This window comes from Bufo gargarizans, chromosome 5 (genome assembly GCF_014858855.1).
Source record: "Bufo gargarizans isolate SCDJY-AF-19 chromosome 5, ASM1485885v1, whole genome shotgun sequence".
In the NCBI taxonomy this organism is placed as follows: domain Eukaryota; kingdom Metazoa; phylum Chordata; class Amphibia; order Anura; family Bufonidae; genus Bufo; species Bufo gargarizans.
Window position 1 is genome coordinate 69,964,961 of NC_058084.1, and position 16,899 is coordinate 69,981,859.

The 16,899-nt window shown below is 40.2% G+C and overlaps 1 protein-coding gene across 2 annotated transcripts in view; it reads left to right on the forward strand.

Moving 5' to 3' along the window:
* Positions 1 to 16,899, forward strand: part of LOC122939589 (polyamine-modulated factor 1-binding protein 1-like) — a 340,683-nt gene that overhangs the window by 127,011 nt on the left and 196,773 nt on the right. For both annotated transcript variants that reach the window (XM_044295697.1, XM_044295698.1), the window contains exons 16-18: positions 8,170 to 8,337; positions 10,668 to 10,835; positions 13,493 to 13,624. In XM_044295697.1, the coding sequence (XP_044151632.1) occupies positions 8,170 to 8,337; positions 10,668 to 10,835; positions 13,493 to 13,624 (468 nt within the window). The remainder of the gene's footprint in view (positions 1 to 8,169; positions 8,338 to 10,667; positions 10,836 to 13,492; positions 13,625 to 16,899) is intronic.

The following is a 16,899-nucleotide window of genomic DNA, read 5'->3' on the forward strand; positions in this document are numbered from 1 at the left end:
AGAAACAGGGAAAGAAACAACAGCGCCACCCTGGGTGGAAAACTCTGGTCATAAATCATAAAAGGTGTGATCAGCAAGATAAATACATAATAGAAAGCAGAAATACTGTAACATAATGATGCTGCCGATACACAATAAGTAAGGTAACAAAGGTGAGTCCCAGAATGTGAAGAGGGAAGTAAAGGACCCATACAAGGGACCACTAAAATCCGACTTGCAAGTAGAAACCCTAACAACAGAAGTGATCCGTGTGGAACAAGACCGGATTTAAGAATGAATAAATGGAACTCGCCAATGAATCAGACCAAGAGATGACCTAACCAGGATGGCGCTACCCCAACGCGCGTTTCGGCGTGCCTTCGTCAGGGGGTAGCGCTATCACTGCGGATCAGACATTTTAAAATCTGTACGAACCAATCATACTCCAGCACTTGCTTGTCCCCAGGTGTGATGTTTACTGGCGCGTGATCACTCCGGAAGCAAACCACATCCGGTCACCCTGTGCCCGGCGTCAGACCAAAGAACCCGCCCCCCCACGTGACCAAGCACATGATCGGGCGGGGATGATGCATGGACGCACAGGCCCAGGGCGCCGGAGGCGGCGCCAGATGATGCGCGCACGCATCACACTAGGGGAGGAGCAACAGACAGCCGTCTGTTTAAAATTGATGCCAAAGACTCAGAACACCCCTATCGCAGAGAAAAAGTATAACTGAAGTACTTATATAATAGTTGCAAAGTGAATGTAGTGGCTAAAATATGTAGGGTACCATGTAATGACATGCCCGAAGTAGTGGGTAAAGTTCATTAATATACGCATATATATACAACCATATACACCATACAGACATATACAATATACAGACATATACAAACATATACAAACATGTACAATATTTAATGGGTACAAGTGACAGCAATTAATACATAAAGTGCAAATGCATGTGTGTACATGTCAAATGAAACTGATGAGTACATATCAAATAAGCATGGTAATGGAATCCCATGTATTGAATGTGCATCGAAAATGCACCATAGATTATAAATATACCATGATTAAAGATGAGAAAATGTGTTTTATGGTGGCTGCACATCTCAAAATCACAAATCCTGCAGATACATTGTCCCACACTGACTTGACCTGCCCTCCCTGCAAACCCACAAGTTCCACAGCCGGCTTACCATGATTTCTCATATAGGGAGGACATGTTTTTTAAGTCCTTTTTGCTTTTGACTGCTTTGCCAAGACAATAACACTGTCTATAGACTCCTCTACTGGTATGAGAGTGCCCCTTTTTGGCTTTTTTTTTTTTTTAAAGAGCCATTTGATAAATCTGACATGCACCTATTGGACTTACTAATCACACCCATTATCCTTCCCAGTTTTCAAAAGTGTTGAGACTGGTGAAAATCACAAAAGTCATAAAACATTGTGCAAAAATAATGTGCACCAAAATATGCAACTTTTTACACCATAAATCTTGAAATAAAAACTGACAAATTCTCCCCTTTGTGTAACACTAGAAAAGTTGCCTCTGCTTCATTACTTGACAAGGCTGAGCTCATAAACAAGTTGTCCCACTAGGGTAGAATGAGAGCCCAATAACCGAGCACACATACAGGCAGATCCAGATTATGTAAGACTAAAGTTGTCATTATGGCCGAATGTATTCAAAGCTGTACACTTATGATTGTGTCTGCCTAAATATTAATGTATAAAAAATAATAATTCTGCCCCTAAAGAGGGGAGACTATACTTAGGTGCCCACAAAACTGGAGTTTTAAAGGGATAGTCCAGACTCTAGATATTGATATTTCTTTACAAAACGTCATCATATCAGATTAGCAGCCCCACCGATCGGCTGTTCTCCGCAGTGACGGCACAGGAAATAACACGTTGGGAGCTGAGCTCCAGTAACCCCACACTGTGGATGGAGCTGTCGGCCTCTGCCTCCATCTCCAGTGGCAGCAGCTGCTGAGGATAATTGATCAATGGGGTACTGATTCAATCTGATATTGAAGTTCTCACCATTAGACCACATTCAGATATGATGGGTTTGTTCGAACAGTTTACAGTACAGTCCTAAACCCCATTGACACTGAAGTATAAATGTATGCAGATTTTCATATATGCAGCAGACCAGTGATGTTGTGGAATTGCTGCAGGTTGAAATGTACAGCAAAAAACTGACACAAAATCTGCACGTAATAATACATTTGTGGCAGTATCCATGATGTCTTGTCTGAACCCACCATAACCCGTTCAGTACATGTACGATGGGAGTTCTGTCTTTACAAATGTTGCCTGCCTGCTCACAAGTGCAGCAGGCGCAATAGCCACCAGTTTTTTGCTGTTCTAAACAGCGAACACCTGGGAATAATGTCTGCGATCGGCAGTAATGCAGATTGCAGACATTTAACCCTTAAAGGGATTCTGTCACCTGGATTTTAGTGACAGAGCTTTTAACATCATCACATCAGTCTGCTCGTTTTGTATTAAAATATACTAGTATTACTACCCTACGTGTTGTCCTTTTGTCTAGAAAATCGCTTGTATTAATATGGCAATTACCGGAGTAGGGTGCCCAAGGGGCTGTCCCTGCGGCTGCGCCCCTTCTCCTGGAGCCCAGCACCACCCCACTGCTAATTTATTCACTCCTCATTGCCGTCTGGTGCATATCCACGGCACATGCGCGAGTGTATGGCTCAGTGAACGCATTCCGTGGATACACATGTCAGCGCCTGGAATCGGCCTCACAGGACGCACTGCACATGCGCCAGCCGGCAATGAGGAGTGAATAAATTAGCAGTGGGGCGATGCTGGGCTCCAGGCAGAAGGGGCGCGGCTGGGCACCAACGGCCGGAGGGACAGCCCCTTGGGCTCCTTACTCAGGTAATTACCATATTAATAAAAGCGATTTTCTAGACAAAGGACAACACTTAGGGTAGTAATACTAGTATATTTTGATACAAAACGAGCAGACTAATGTGATGATGTTAAAAGCTCTGTCACTAAAATCCCTTTAAGATTCTGTGGTCAGTTGTGACCATTGCATCTGATGCGGCTTTACCGGGAGCTCTGTGCTCCCTAGAACCTGATTGAGAAACCCCTGGCCTCTCTGAAGAAGCCAGGGGTTTTAGAGCCGTAGTTCCTATGGCGTCCTGAAGGTGCAAGGGCTCCATAAGAACATAGCAAATCTGCAATGAATTGCAATAACAGTCTAATGATTGCTCATTATAGCCATCTAGGGTGACTTAAAAAAGAAAAAAAAAAATCTAATCACCCCTTTTCCTATTAACTAAAATAAATAAGCAATAAAAATGTCATGGACATATCTGCGTCTCAAAATGTCCGTACTATTAAAATTATTATTTTTTTTTTCATATGGTGAACAGCATAACAGAAAAAAAGGCAAAATGACAGATTCACAGTTTTTTGTTGCTTCACCTCCCCCAAAAATGTAATAAAAAGTAATCAAAAAGTCATGCATACTCCGATCATCCTGCAAAAAAATGAGCCCCCACACAGCTCCGTAGTTATAACTATAAAAAAAGTTAGAGGGATCAGAATATAGCGATGAAAAAAAAATTACGAGTTTTTTGTTTTGTATTAAATTACAAGAAACTATATAAATGTGATATTGTTGTCATTTTACTGACCCAGACAATGAAGGGTCAGTTTTACTGCACAGGTAACGTGGTAAAAACAAAACCCATAAAACTGGTGGAATTGCATGTTTTTCCTATTCCGCTCTTGTGAAAAAAAAATTGCCAGCTTTCCACTGCCCACTACATCGTATGCAATATTAAATGTTGTCGTTAGAAAGTACAACTTGTCCCGCCAAAAAATCAAGCCCTTATATGGGCTATGAGAACGGAAAAATAAAAAATTTGTGGCTTTGGGAAGAAACTGAAATTTGCAAGGCGCTGAATGCGTTAAAGAAGCCACAAGTACGGAATTTCAGGTTGCTTATTCCACTTCGGATATTGGACATAAGGAAGAAAATAAGGAGGGGATATAAAAAAATCATAATAATAAAAAATTATATATATATATTATGCTAATCCTAAGTGATCTATACCCGTATCCCATCCATATGTACAAGCAGATGTAAGTGATTTTGTCTCCTGGTGATCCCTTCCCCAAGAACTTCTTAGAATTTTTTTAAGCAGTACATAATGGAAATGGAAAGCGCTGCACGTTGTGCTCAATTGCTTCATCATTATGTCAAACTATCCGTGACATACATTTGTTGCTTAGTATATACAATGAGAATAGACGGCACCCAGTTTATACTAGCTTCCACACATGTCAGGGCGCCTGCAGTAGTGGATATAATGCAGAAAGCCATGAGAGACTTTTTCATCTGATTGACTTACACAGCCCCATGGTTTTGGTCATATGTACAGTATGATTGCAGTGTTTATGCACATGCTGTGTATGATAAAACTGCACTGCAGATAAGAAAGGTATGACCCAGAGATTTCTTTCCCATTATGCTATTTTATTCCTCATTTATCTGCATATACTGCTACTTAGGGCAATCCATGACTTTCTTTGAATGTATATTTTTTTGCGTACTTTGCGTGCATTACAGCACACGCTTCTTTCCCTCAAAGTTTAACGGTTATACTACAGAGAGTATAGTTACGACTTTGGAAAAAAAATGTTAATATGTATCTTATATACCAGATGTTTCCTTTAGGAGAATGTTCACATTACATTTTCAGCCTTTTACAGGAAGCGCTGACTTATGCCTCTGAAATATCCCACTATGTAGACAGTGGGATATCATCTATAGCAGGCATGCTCAACCTGCGGCCCTCCAGCTGTTGCAAAACTACAACTCCCATCATTCCCTGACAGCCTACAGCTTTCATCCTACAGAAGGGCATCGTGGGAGTTGTAGTTTTACAACAGCTAGAGGGCTACAGGTTGAGCATGCCTGATCTATAGGTTCCCATGTATAGTCTTTTCTAGTCAGTTAGGAAAAAAATGATACCAGTGGACTCTCTTGGTCTCTGTTTGGGGAGCAGAACCTTATGGGTACCTTTTGACATATACTGTAGGTTCAATGGGTTATCTCATGATGGGTCCGGAGGTTTCCCCTATTCATTGCTCTGCTAGATTTATATCAAGCTGACAGCTCAGGGGGCGTATTCTTTGCTGCAGATCTCTCCCTAGCACAGCTAAGGAATCAGTTGAAGTTTGGAACTGAGCATGTGCGTCCACCTCTGCGAAAAATACATAGCAATAAGAAAAAACAAAGCAGGTGGCACTATGCAGATACAGTTTATTGAATAACTCAGTGGCTATGCTAAATTTTTATGACATGCAGTTACAAAAGTTTTAAGATCCAGGTACTTTTTTGAAAACCTAAATATTTTTGGTAGGACAACCTCTTTAAGGCTTTTTCTTTGTGTACTGACCAAGCATAGGGCCTTGTATGTTTTGTACGTATATTAGAGAAATTACTTGGAAATATCATTATAAATGGGGTAGTTTCATGTTATCCGCAAAATTTGGTGTCTCAACCAACTGGAAAAATGTGGTTAGCTTCAGTCAGTGAAGAAGTGGCTGTGCTTGTGCATCTTCACTATGGAAAGAGATGCCCAAACAGTGCACCCAACCCTTCATTGAAGCCAGTTCAGCTGGTGATTTGTGTTGGCAGATGGGGGTGTCATGGACCCCTGTGCTCCTGAAAGATAGGTGTCCAATTGGTAAAATCTCAAGTACCTCCTGTGTTACCACATTAGATAATCCTCACACCATGGTTGTCTAAACCCACGATTGCCTGCAACATCTTGCACATTGTCTGTATGCCAAACCAGAAAGCCGGCACTAGAAATACTGATGCTTACATGACATCGTTCAGTGGTCTCCAGGGTCCATGGGGTATACAGAGCAGCTGCTATATTTTACCATGAATTCTCAAACACTTTTACTTTTTTTCCCAAGTGAAAATATAGTGTTACGTTGCGCACGTAGACGGTAAAATCCAGGGCTGTTAATGAACATTGAGTAATGTGCCTCAGCAAGCTTTTTAGAATCGCAAATGGAATTTCATGGCTTCCTTTGCTGTAAATCAGAACGTGTGTTTCTGGGGCACTTTTAATCCTGGCTTAATACACAATTATTTTTTAATAATCGCAGCCTTAGAACTGCAGCTGTGAACTCACTCCTCTCGCCAGCTGACCGGAGTAAGACGTTTTATGTGGCTAATATTGCTCACCATGTCAGGAGAGGAGAGTTATTTTCTTCAGGTGTGTTTGAGTAAAGTCTCCTAATTTCATTACATTTAAAGGCAGTGCGAAAATAAAACATGTCATCTCCCTTGATATTGCAGTGTTTGGTCAAATTGAAACGTTGTGTGATTACTTCCTACATTCTCTCACTACTTTATAAGGGCGCGTAGTTGAGGAAACACAACTGCGCCACCGTTCTCTACACCAAGCCTTCCGCAAGGCACCAACAGCATTGTGAACCTTCTTACAACATGGAATCCATCGAAATGGACCTGTTTCAGGGGTTTTACACTTTTAGTTCTGAGATGATAAAGTGATTTGAGGAAAGATAATGAAGAGTCTACAGAGTCCTATAATGTATGAAAACCTGCCAGTGATGTTCTGAAGTCATCGTTCCTCATTGATTTTAGTAGGGTTGACTTGGGTAGGGACAAAGGCACTAATTAAATTAGTGCCTTTCCTTAGTTGAAAGGGTTATGTCACGATCAATTAAAAAAATGAAAATATATTGTACATGACACAATCTCTATCAAAGCTAGAACCAGCCCTGTACCTCTCATGGATTGATCCATCTGCTCTGCTAGATTTATACCAAGATCAAGGTTAGTGTCCTTTCTTCTGCAGCTCAGGGGCGTGTCCTTTCTTTTCTAGCTCTCTCCCTATCACAGCTCAGGAGGCAGTTGAAGGATGAAACTGAGCACGGGTGACCACTTCAGAAAAAAAACAAAAAACAAACAGCAGGTGGCGCTATACACATACATTTTATTGATTAACTCAGTGGCTATACCATTTTTTTTTTTATTACATTCAGTTACAGAAGTATTCAGATCCAGGCACTGGTTTGAAAACTGTAGAATATTTTTTGTGGGACAACCCGTTTAACTGACCTTACACATGAGTTAACCTTCAGGCGAACACTTGTTTGGCTGACACTTTTTAACTATCTCTCCTGCTGATCCTTCCTTTAACATAGCATGCATATGTAGTGAATGGAGAGAAGAGAGAAAGCATCCAACATGTCCGATCTTTATCTCCCCCGACATCAGCAGCAGGGAAAAGTCAGGAGGACACTATACACATTAGATGGCTGCCTGCATGAAGTAGTTTGGCATATCTCTCTGTTCAGCTTTCTGGAACAGGAAGCTCAGCGCTATTCCAATTGTAGTGTCCATGCTTGGCTACTTCGGCTTAGTTCCCAGAGATCTGATATTGATGATCCATCCTGAAGATGCATCTTTAATATGTGGAGCCTGGGAACCCCTTTAGGGTACTTTCACACTAGCGTTTTTCTTTTCCGGTGCTGAGTTCCGTCCTAGGGGCTCAAATCCGGAAAAGAACTAATCAGTTTTATCCTAATGCATTCTAAATGGAGAGTCCGTCCCTCAGGATGTCTTCTGTTCAGTCTTTTTGACTGATCAGGCTTTTCAGAAAAACGTAGCATGCAGTATTTTTACCTCCGGCCAAAAATCCTGAACACTTTGACTGAACGCTGGATCCGGCCTTTTTCCCATTGACTTGCATTAACGCCGGATCCGGCGCCGTGTGTTCAGTCAAAACGGATCCGGCTTTTGCATGTTAAACCCGAAAAATAGGGGAAAAAAGTTAAAGTCCATAAATGGCGGATCCGTTTTTTCCAATGCATTTTTCCATTGTGATCGAAAGCCTGATCAGGATTCAAATGTAATCAGTTTTCACACGTTTTTCCGGATCCGGCGGGCAGTTCCGGTGTCCGAATTGAACGCCGGATTCAAACAACGCTAGTGTGAAAGTAGCCTCAATAAAGTTTTTGTTGTATCTGTTTCCACTAATTTTGGCTGTATGGCTTCTAAGTGTCATTGTCAAGCCGTGATCCATGGTGCTAACTAGAAGGATTCACCTGTGTGTATAGCATAAAAAGTTGACCTATTGCATTATATGTTTAAGATTAAAGAACAAGAAAATCGACTAATACGATTGGAAGATGAAATTCGTCAGTTACAGGAGAAAAGTAGTTCTTCTCAAAGTGATCTACTAGAAGCCCGAGCCCAGATGAAAATCCTCCTCCTAAATGTTTCTACGGCAGAGAAACAGATGAAATATTACACAAGACAGGTAATATTTTCCATCTGGTGTCACTTGTATTGTGTAAGCATAGATATGCTGCCTACATAGATATATCGATGATGTACCGTCTGCTCCCCAAATCTTCCATGTGGATAATTTAAGCCAAGGAACAAATGGAAATCTAGTCAATTTTTAACTGATATGTACAATCATACAATAGGCATCTATACAATTCCAATTTGGCTCAATTTACCAGCCTTTTTGAATTTTCTTTACCTTTAATAGATGCTTTCTTCTCTGTGCTTGGCCTGTAAAAATACAGAAGCAACCTTCTGTTGGGCGTTTAGTGCAGGGGCAGTATGTTTGAATGGAGGAGGCTGGTCACATGACCCTCCATCAGCAGCCATCTTATGGACAGAACCTCCCTGTGGCGAGCACAAATTATCTGGCAAACAATGGGGCATACCTTCTGAAATTAAAAAAAAACACATAATTTCAAAAAAGGCTATTAGTAAATGTCATATTATTATCTTACCTAGAAGCTACAAAGCTAGAACCAGTCTTGTACCTCACATTGGTCCAAAGATCTCCACATTCACTGTTCCAATTGCCCTGCTAGATTATCTTCAGCCTGGCAGCTCAGGGGGCGTGTCTTTCTGCTGCAGCTCTCTCCCTCTTAGTTGAAGATTTAAACTGAGCATGTGCGACCAGCTCGGTGAGATGGACAAAAAAAAAAAAGGAAAAGTACAAACAGCAGGCGGTGCTATACAGATACTTTTTTTGAATGTACACTGGATATAGAACATTTTTAATTACATGCAATTACAAAAGTACTCAAATGCAGGTGGTGGTTTGTAAAATGTAGACTATGCTTCGTGACACAACCCCATTCAATTAATTTCACTCTGTTTCACAGCCATGGAGAAAACCACTATTAGGGTACTTTCACACTAGCGTTAGAAGAATCCGGCATTCAGTTCCATTGGCGGAAATCCTTATGCAAACGGATGACATTTGACGGAACTTAATACTTTACCGCTAGTGTGAAAGTACCCTAATGCTGAATTCACATCTCCTTTAGAATCAACATTGTGTGTGTGTACTGGGAAAATCTGCTGAACATGTATATAAGCCAAGCATATCCATAGGTCTCCATTTAACTGTAAATATCAGAATAAAGAATAAAGCTGACGCTTTTCATGCATAGAATTTTTCTAGACCTATGACACCTCATAAACATCCATCACCATCTTGGTTGAATTATTGCAGTAGACCAATATTTTGCTGTCACAGGCCTTCTCCGTCACCCTGCTAGGTCACTCGGTGTAATGCACAAATGCTGTCCTTTTCCAGTGCACACCCGCAGCCATTGCTCTAGCAATTCCATGGCTTCATGTCCCCTTCTACTTGGCATTTCCATTCTTGCAAATGAGAAGCAATAGACAGACAAATATCAGGGGTCATTGTAGACCAGTCTGAGGTTAGTAATATTGATTAAAACAACTGAAAACTAAACATACGCAAAGGTAAGTAAAGGGTAAGTCTTTTTGCTTTGATAGTGAGAGCTTATAGTTTTTATTCAAAATCCAAGAAATTTTACATTTCTAAACGTGATCTTTGGGGAGCCATGATATATTCAGGTGACAGAATAATCCTTCACATTGTAGCAGGTTGTACTTTGGACGCAATTTTATTATAATTCAGTGTGAAATATCTCAGTGGAAATTATTATGTATGTAGCGCAGAGCAGGAATATGAACAGTTTTCCTAAAAGTAATCTGTGTCCCAGCTTTATTAAATCCCCCCTTGTTGTAGGCACATTGAGCAGTAGGTAAAATTGGTATTGCAATCTGAATTGTTCACATAAGTAATTTAACAGAGTATTGGAGCTTGTACAGTAATAAGGCTTGTTTTAATCCTCTGGTTGTGGCTTCTGACACCATGGCACTGCACATTGCTTCTGTTTGCCCCTGTGGGGAGGTTAGATGACTGGAGGATTACAAAAACCCTGTCTTTTATTATTTGTACAGGCTCTATTCTCTGATAAAAGGAACGAAGAAAAATTGCATTCACACATTTGGCGAGGAACTCCTTACAACTGTATCTTCACATGCAGGTCAGGCATTGGCTGCTACTTTATGTGTGCCCCCGTCATCAGAATAGGAAAACTTAAAGAGAATTGTTTAAAGATCTCGATCACAGTTAAAAAGCAGCTCTGGGCTGTAAAAAAAAATAAAAAAATAAAGGGCTCAAAGTAGCGAGCGGTTGCTTTTGCTTTCCATCGCAATCACATGGTGATCTTTAAATAATCTCCTAAATGCTATAAAAAAGGCTTTCTTAAAAGGTCTTCATCAAACTGCATATTTTTTATGTTCAAGGCCGAATTTTATGAGGAAATGATAGCAAAGCTGCAAGAAGATTTGGAACATTCAAAGAGACACTGCAGAAAAAGCACAAAAAGTCTGGAGTCTGCTGAGCAGAACCTGTGTGATTTGAGACTGGAAATAACTTTAATACAAGCAAATTACAAACAGACAGTCGAACAGGTAACACTGCTGGGGTCCTCTTCCGTCTGACTTGGTTTTGATGTTACAATGCCAGGCATAATTTTGGCACAATGGGCTTCATTTTTGTCTTATCTTTGGGTAGAGAACAATGAAAGTTATGTGTTGTGAGAATGTGCTTCAATTTAAACCAAGTGTTACAACATACAAGCACGGGGAGGGCAGCTCTTCTACACCTGTGTCCTTCATGTATTGTCCAACTCTTTTCTATCTCATGGTCGTCTACACATGCCTTAACCGTGAGACAACCTAGAAAAGGCACCGGTAACAATGGCGGTCGCACATCTGCTTCTTACAGGAGCAAGTTGATTTGGACTCTGACCTCTTGAATTTCTCTCTGAAGATTTCCCAATTATATCTTCAGCTTTTATGTAATTTGCATAATGAATCAGATTTTTTACCTTTTTTATGACGACCACTGCCCCCCCCCCAGAATAAAAAAATAAAATAACTTCTTACATTTTTGTAGAACCCCAGACTTTGCTTGTAATTAGAGATGAGCGAATTTCCGCTTATGTCTCCCCTGCATAACGGAAACGGCACTGATCCGTTTTGCAGCCCATATACTTCTAAAGGCATTCTGTTATGCATTCCGCCATAGAATTGTGCTATGGTCCGTGGTAATGGAATCCTCAACACAATTCACCTTTTACCAAAATATGAAATTCGCTCAGCTCTACTTGTAATCAAATATATATATATTTTTTTTTAAAGAAAGGTATGCCAATAATAATAATAATAATAATAATATCCTCCTCAAAGAAGTTCAACTGGCTGCCTACCTTTTCAACTCTATCTTCTGTGACATTGGCAATATGTTTTCTTTCCTTCTAACCTCTCCCATGAGTTTTGGTGCCTGACAGCAGTGAATTGTCAACTGAGTTGTCCCCAGCACTCAGTGTCAACGGAGCATCATCTCAGCCTTTGATGCTGAGAGTTGACCACCCACCTGACAATCCACTAGTAATGGGCACTGATAGTGGCCAAACAGGAGATGTTTAAAGTTGCGCTTCTTTGAGGAAATGGTTTTAATAGCTACATGCATTCCCCGTGTAATAACAATTCTGGAGCATCTATTCTTAGGGCTCTATGTTGTATAATTCCTTTAACTTTTTAGAAGTTATGAATGACTTTCTGTCAGTCTGCAGTAAGGGTACAGAGGGGTGATAACAAGTTGGAGGTGTGTACCTGCACAGTCTCAAATTGGCAGCACTGATTGGATAGAGTGAGTCTCTGCAGGTACACCCCCCAACTGGTTACCTCCCCTCTGTACCCTTACTGCAGACTTCTAGAAAGTAATTAATAACTTCTAGTAGAAATAGTAAAAGAATGGCATAACATGGAGCCATAAGAATAGATGTTCCAGAATTGTTATTACATGGAGAATGCATGGAGCTATTAAAACTGGCATGCCAGGAGTGGTGAAAGGTACTCTTTAAGAGCCCCGTTTGAGGGCAGAACAATGTTCAGAAGGCTGTATGGCAGCCCATGAAGTCCACTGAAGCTCCATTGTGTAGATCTACCTTTGTAACTGCATCTCTGGTGGTGGTTTATTATTTCCTTCTAATCTCTCACATGAGTTTTGGTGCCTGATGGCAGTGAATTGTCAGCTGAGCGTCCCCCAGCGCTTGGTGTCAATGGAGCATCACCTCAGCTGTTGATACTGAGCGCTGACCGCCCACCAGACAATTCACTGCTATCAGGAACCAAAGCCAACGACACTGTGGACTTATAGTGGATCAACAGGAGAGGTTAGATGAGAAAGAACAGCGCAGGAGTCAGAGTTTAGGCAGCTGCAGAGGTATGCACTTCTGTAAGGAACTTGACAGGCCCTCTTTAAGAGCCCTGTTTGACGGCAGAACCATAATAATATATAGTGCCAATATATTCTGCAACCCTTTACAATTAAAGGGTTCATGTACAAAGATGTATAAAGCATACATTATATAGAAACAAGCCAACAATTAAAACAAAAGGAATGAGGCCTCTGCTCACAAGAGCTTACTATCTATGAGGAGATGGGAGATTGACAGGGTTTGTATGTGTGGTGGGTAAAGGTTTGCAAGCAGCTGAAGCAGGTGGTCGAGGATTAGGGGAAATATCCCCTGAAGTTAAAAGCTAAAGAATTGAGAGAAGCTGCAAATGGTTAAATGGGTAACTATCAGATTGGTGGGATTCCCATCGCTGGAACCCCACCAATCACTAGAACAGGGGCCCCGTACCCCTTGTTCCAGCGGTAGAACCCCCACGATCTGATAGTTATCACCTGTCCTGTGGATAGGGGACAGGGAATCCACCATTCCTGTCATCATTGGGGTTCCCAGAAATCTGACCTCCTTCGACCTAAAAGTCAGTGAGTAGGGGTAATAAATAGTCCAGCGGATAATGTGTTCTTACTGAAATACCCTGTAACTGGAACAATTCTAGTTAGATACATCCACGTGACCTTTCTGTGAAACTGGTGCAATTTTTGTCCACAAAAAAAAAAAAATCGGTCACCTTTTTTTTGAACAGGCACTGTAGTTACATTATTTTTATTACAGAACAATTGGTTACATGAAATCAGTATGAAGGACAGTAGCACAGAGAAGTTTTTTTTTTTTTATGGGACAATTAATGGTACTTTATCCTATTTCTAGCTAAATGTGAAGACAGAAGAGAACTCCGTTCTCAGTGCTGAAGTCAAAAGGCTGAAGGAAGAACTTTCGGGGTTAAAGCAAGAATCCAAAGCCGAATTGTTGAAGCTTCAGCACAGAAGTACCAAAGAGGAGGTAACTCTTCCATAGGCAAATGTTTGCAATCATTCTATCAAAGTTTCCAAAAATGAAAAACACTTTCTTGTTTTTGAACCTAGTGGACTTTTCTGCATAGATGGTTAGGAGATCCTCCATCTGTTATCTAATTAGGAGCTACAAAGGTTGCATAAAAGTTTGGGAGCTTGCTTGAATGTTCCTCGTGACTGAAACCATTAAGATTACATTTCTCTCCCGTGGCTTCAAAGATTTATTGTTCCCTTCTAGAGTTACAACTCGTGGTCTTGAAGGGGTTAAGTAATACAAGATGTTCAAGGGAGCAAGCCTGTTTCATCATTACTTTTTGAGCTGATACTGGGACCTTAATGACTCGTAATTGTAACTTTTTTTCTGTAAAGTCAAGACAATTTGCTTTTAACTCCTGACCTCTTGTGATTTTAGACCATGCAGTGTTTTCATTACTTAATAAGAAAAGTTTTCAGGCCTCAGAGAATCGTAATATTGTAATGAGACACACAGAGCAACACTTCTAATTGTATGAAAAATGAGAGCTGACTTGCAGTCATTTCTTAAGATGTACCTTCTGCAGTATGGCTGTCAGAAAATGGCGATGCAAAGAAAATTTTGTTACTTTTTTTTTTTTACTTTGAAAAAAAAATAATAAAACAAAATAAAAACTATACAAGTTTGGTATCGCCGTAATCATATTGAGCTGCATAATAACGCCATTATGTCATTGTTAGCGCAGTTTTTCAATACAAGACATGGTAAAAATGCATCTTTTCTCGACAAACATAAGCCGTCATTTGGCTGTGTGAACAAAAAAATGAAAAAGTTATGGCTTTTGAAATGTGGGGCGGAAAAATCCAAAATCCAAAAATTTAAAGTTTGGTTTTAATCTCTGCAGTAGTAAAAAATAAATGTTTTGCTTCTTAGAAATTGCGAACAAGAAGGCTGTAGGTACTGTTGGCAGATCTTATTTTTACTTCTATGTACACTGTCTTCTTATTGGAGTGATTACAACTAAGACTCGATTCCAGGCATAGCCTTTTACTAAAAGTAAGGAGTGTCTTACTTTGTCTTCTATAAATACCCGGAAGAAGCCTAGCGTTAAAACTGGGGAATTTGTGATGCTTTTAAAATTAAAGCAACTCTCTGGTTCAATTAAGAAATTCACCTTAAAGGACATCTGTCAGCAGTTTTGTACCTATGACACTGGCTGACCTGTTCCATGTGCACTTGCCAGCTAAAGACATCTGTGTTGGTCCCATGTTCTTATGTGCCCGCACTGCTGTGAAAAATCATGTTTTAATATATGCAAATGAGCCTCTGGGAGCAACTTTGCCATTACACATAGAGGCTCAGCTCTGTGCAACTACCGTGCCCTCTGCACTTTGATTGACAGGCAGTGAAAACATCAGCAGTTTTTATCCGCCCGATTCTTAGTATTTTGCCAGGTAGCTGCCAGAACACCATCAGACTCCATTATGATAATGTGGCGGTGGGCACTCCTGTACCACCTGACAATGTCGGATCCAGAGAACTCCAGAGGCGGTAACAGCCTGCCATATCTCTAGCCGCAAATGTAAAACTAGTCTTAGGCCTCTTTCAAACGACCGTTTTTTTTTTTTCGTTTTTTTTTTTCGTTTACGGGGTGTTTTGCAGTCCGTATATGGAACCATTCATGTCAGTGGTTCCGCAAAAAAAAAAAAAAAAACGGAATGCATTCTGTTTCCGTTTTTCCATTCCGTTGAAAGATAGAACATGTCCTATTATTACCCACAAATCAGGCTCCATTCAAGTCAATGGGTCCGCAAAAAAAAACCTGAACACATACGAAAATGCATCCGTATGGCTTTCGTATCCGTTCCATTTTTGCGGAACTATCTATTAAGAATTTTATGTCCAGCCCAATTTTTTCTATGTAATTACTGTACATGCCATACGAAAAAATGGAACAGAAACGTAAACGCAGCAGATTTTTTGTGCGATAATAAATCCCAGAATAACATCATAGGAGTCATAGAATGCCTATAAAAAGTTTTTACCCCTTGAACCATTTTATTGTATAAAAAGCATTGAATCCTTACAAGGGACCTGTCACCACAAAATGCAGTGCAATATGCAGGCAGTGTGCTACAGAGCAGGATGAATGAACAGATTGATATATAGTTTTGTGGTAAAGATTCATTAAAACTTGTAAGTTATTCATTTATATCTCTGCATTTTATAACTTCAATTGTACAGGAGGGTGGTATTAACAGTGATTGATAGCATTTGCTGTGTAAGTGTGTATACATAGATATGTCAATCACTGATAGTTGTACACAGGGGAGGTTTCATCAGTAATAGATAGTATTCTCTGTGTAAGTGTGTATACAGTTATAGCTGTCAGTGACTGATAGTTGTACATGGGGGAGGTGATATCAGTGAGTGATAGTATTTTCTGTATAAGTTTGTATACAGAGATTGCTGTTTGTCACTGATAGCTGTCTGAGAGAAGTAATATTAGTGATTCATAGTATTCTCTGTGTAAGTGTGTCACTGATAGTTGAACAGAGAGAAGTTGTTATCCGTAATTGATAGTATTCTCTGTGTAAGTGTGTATGCAGAGGTAGCCGTCAGTCACTGATAGTTGTACAGAGGGAAGGTGTTATCAGAAATTGATAGCATTTTCTGCGTAACTGTGTATACAGAGATATTTGTCAGTCACTGATATTTCTACTTGGGGATAGGTGTTATCAGTGATTGATAGCATTCTCTTTGTAAGTGTGTATACAGAGATAGCTGTAGCCACCTCATCCTGTCAACCTCCAGTACCTGAGCTATCCTAAAACAGCTGATTGGTGGGAGTGCAGGTTGTCGAACCCCCACCAATAAGATAATGATGGCCATATCCTGGGTAGGCCTGCAATTACAAACAAACAAAACAAAAAAAAAAAACACTTTAATACTTGCTAAGATTAATAAAACATTTCCATGGTGAACCTTTGCTTTCCATCATTGTGTATGTTGGCCATGAGTATTGTTTTTATCTTAGGATCTTGCAGATACTTTCTTTTACTTCTTGGCCCAGTTTTTTTCCGTTCTTGTAACACTTTAACAGAAGCTTCATGTCACTCATTCCCAATACTCTTCACGCTTGCCTACTGTCCCCTTAAGGTATGGTAGCAATTTTCTTTATTCAATTCATGCTATGTTTTGTTGGTACAGTATATTATAGGGACAGGCAGATGGAATAGACAGAAGCAGATTGACTGACATTATAGTGGAATTACAGTACAGTCCTTGAA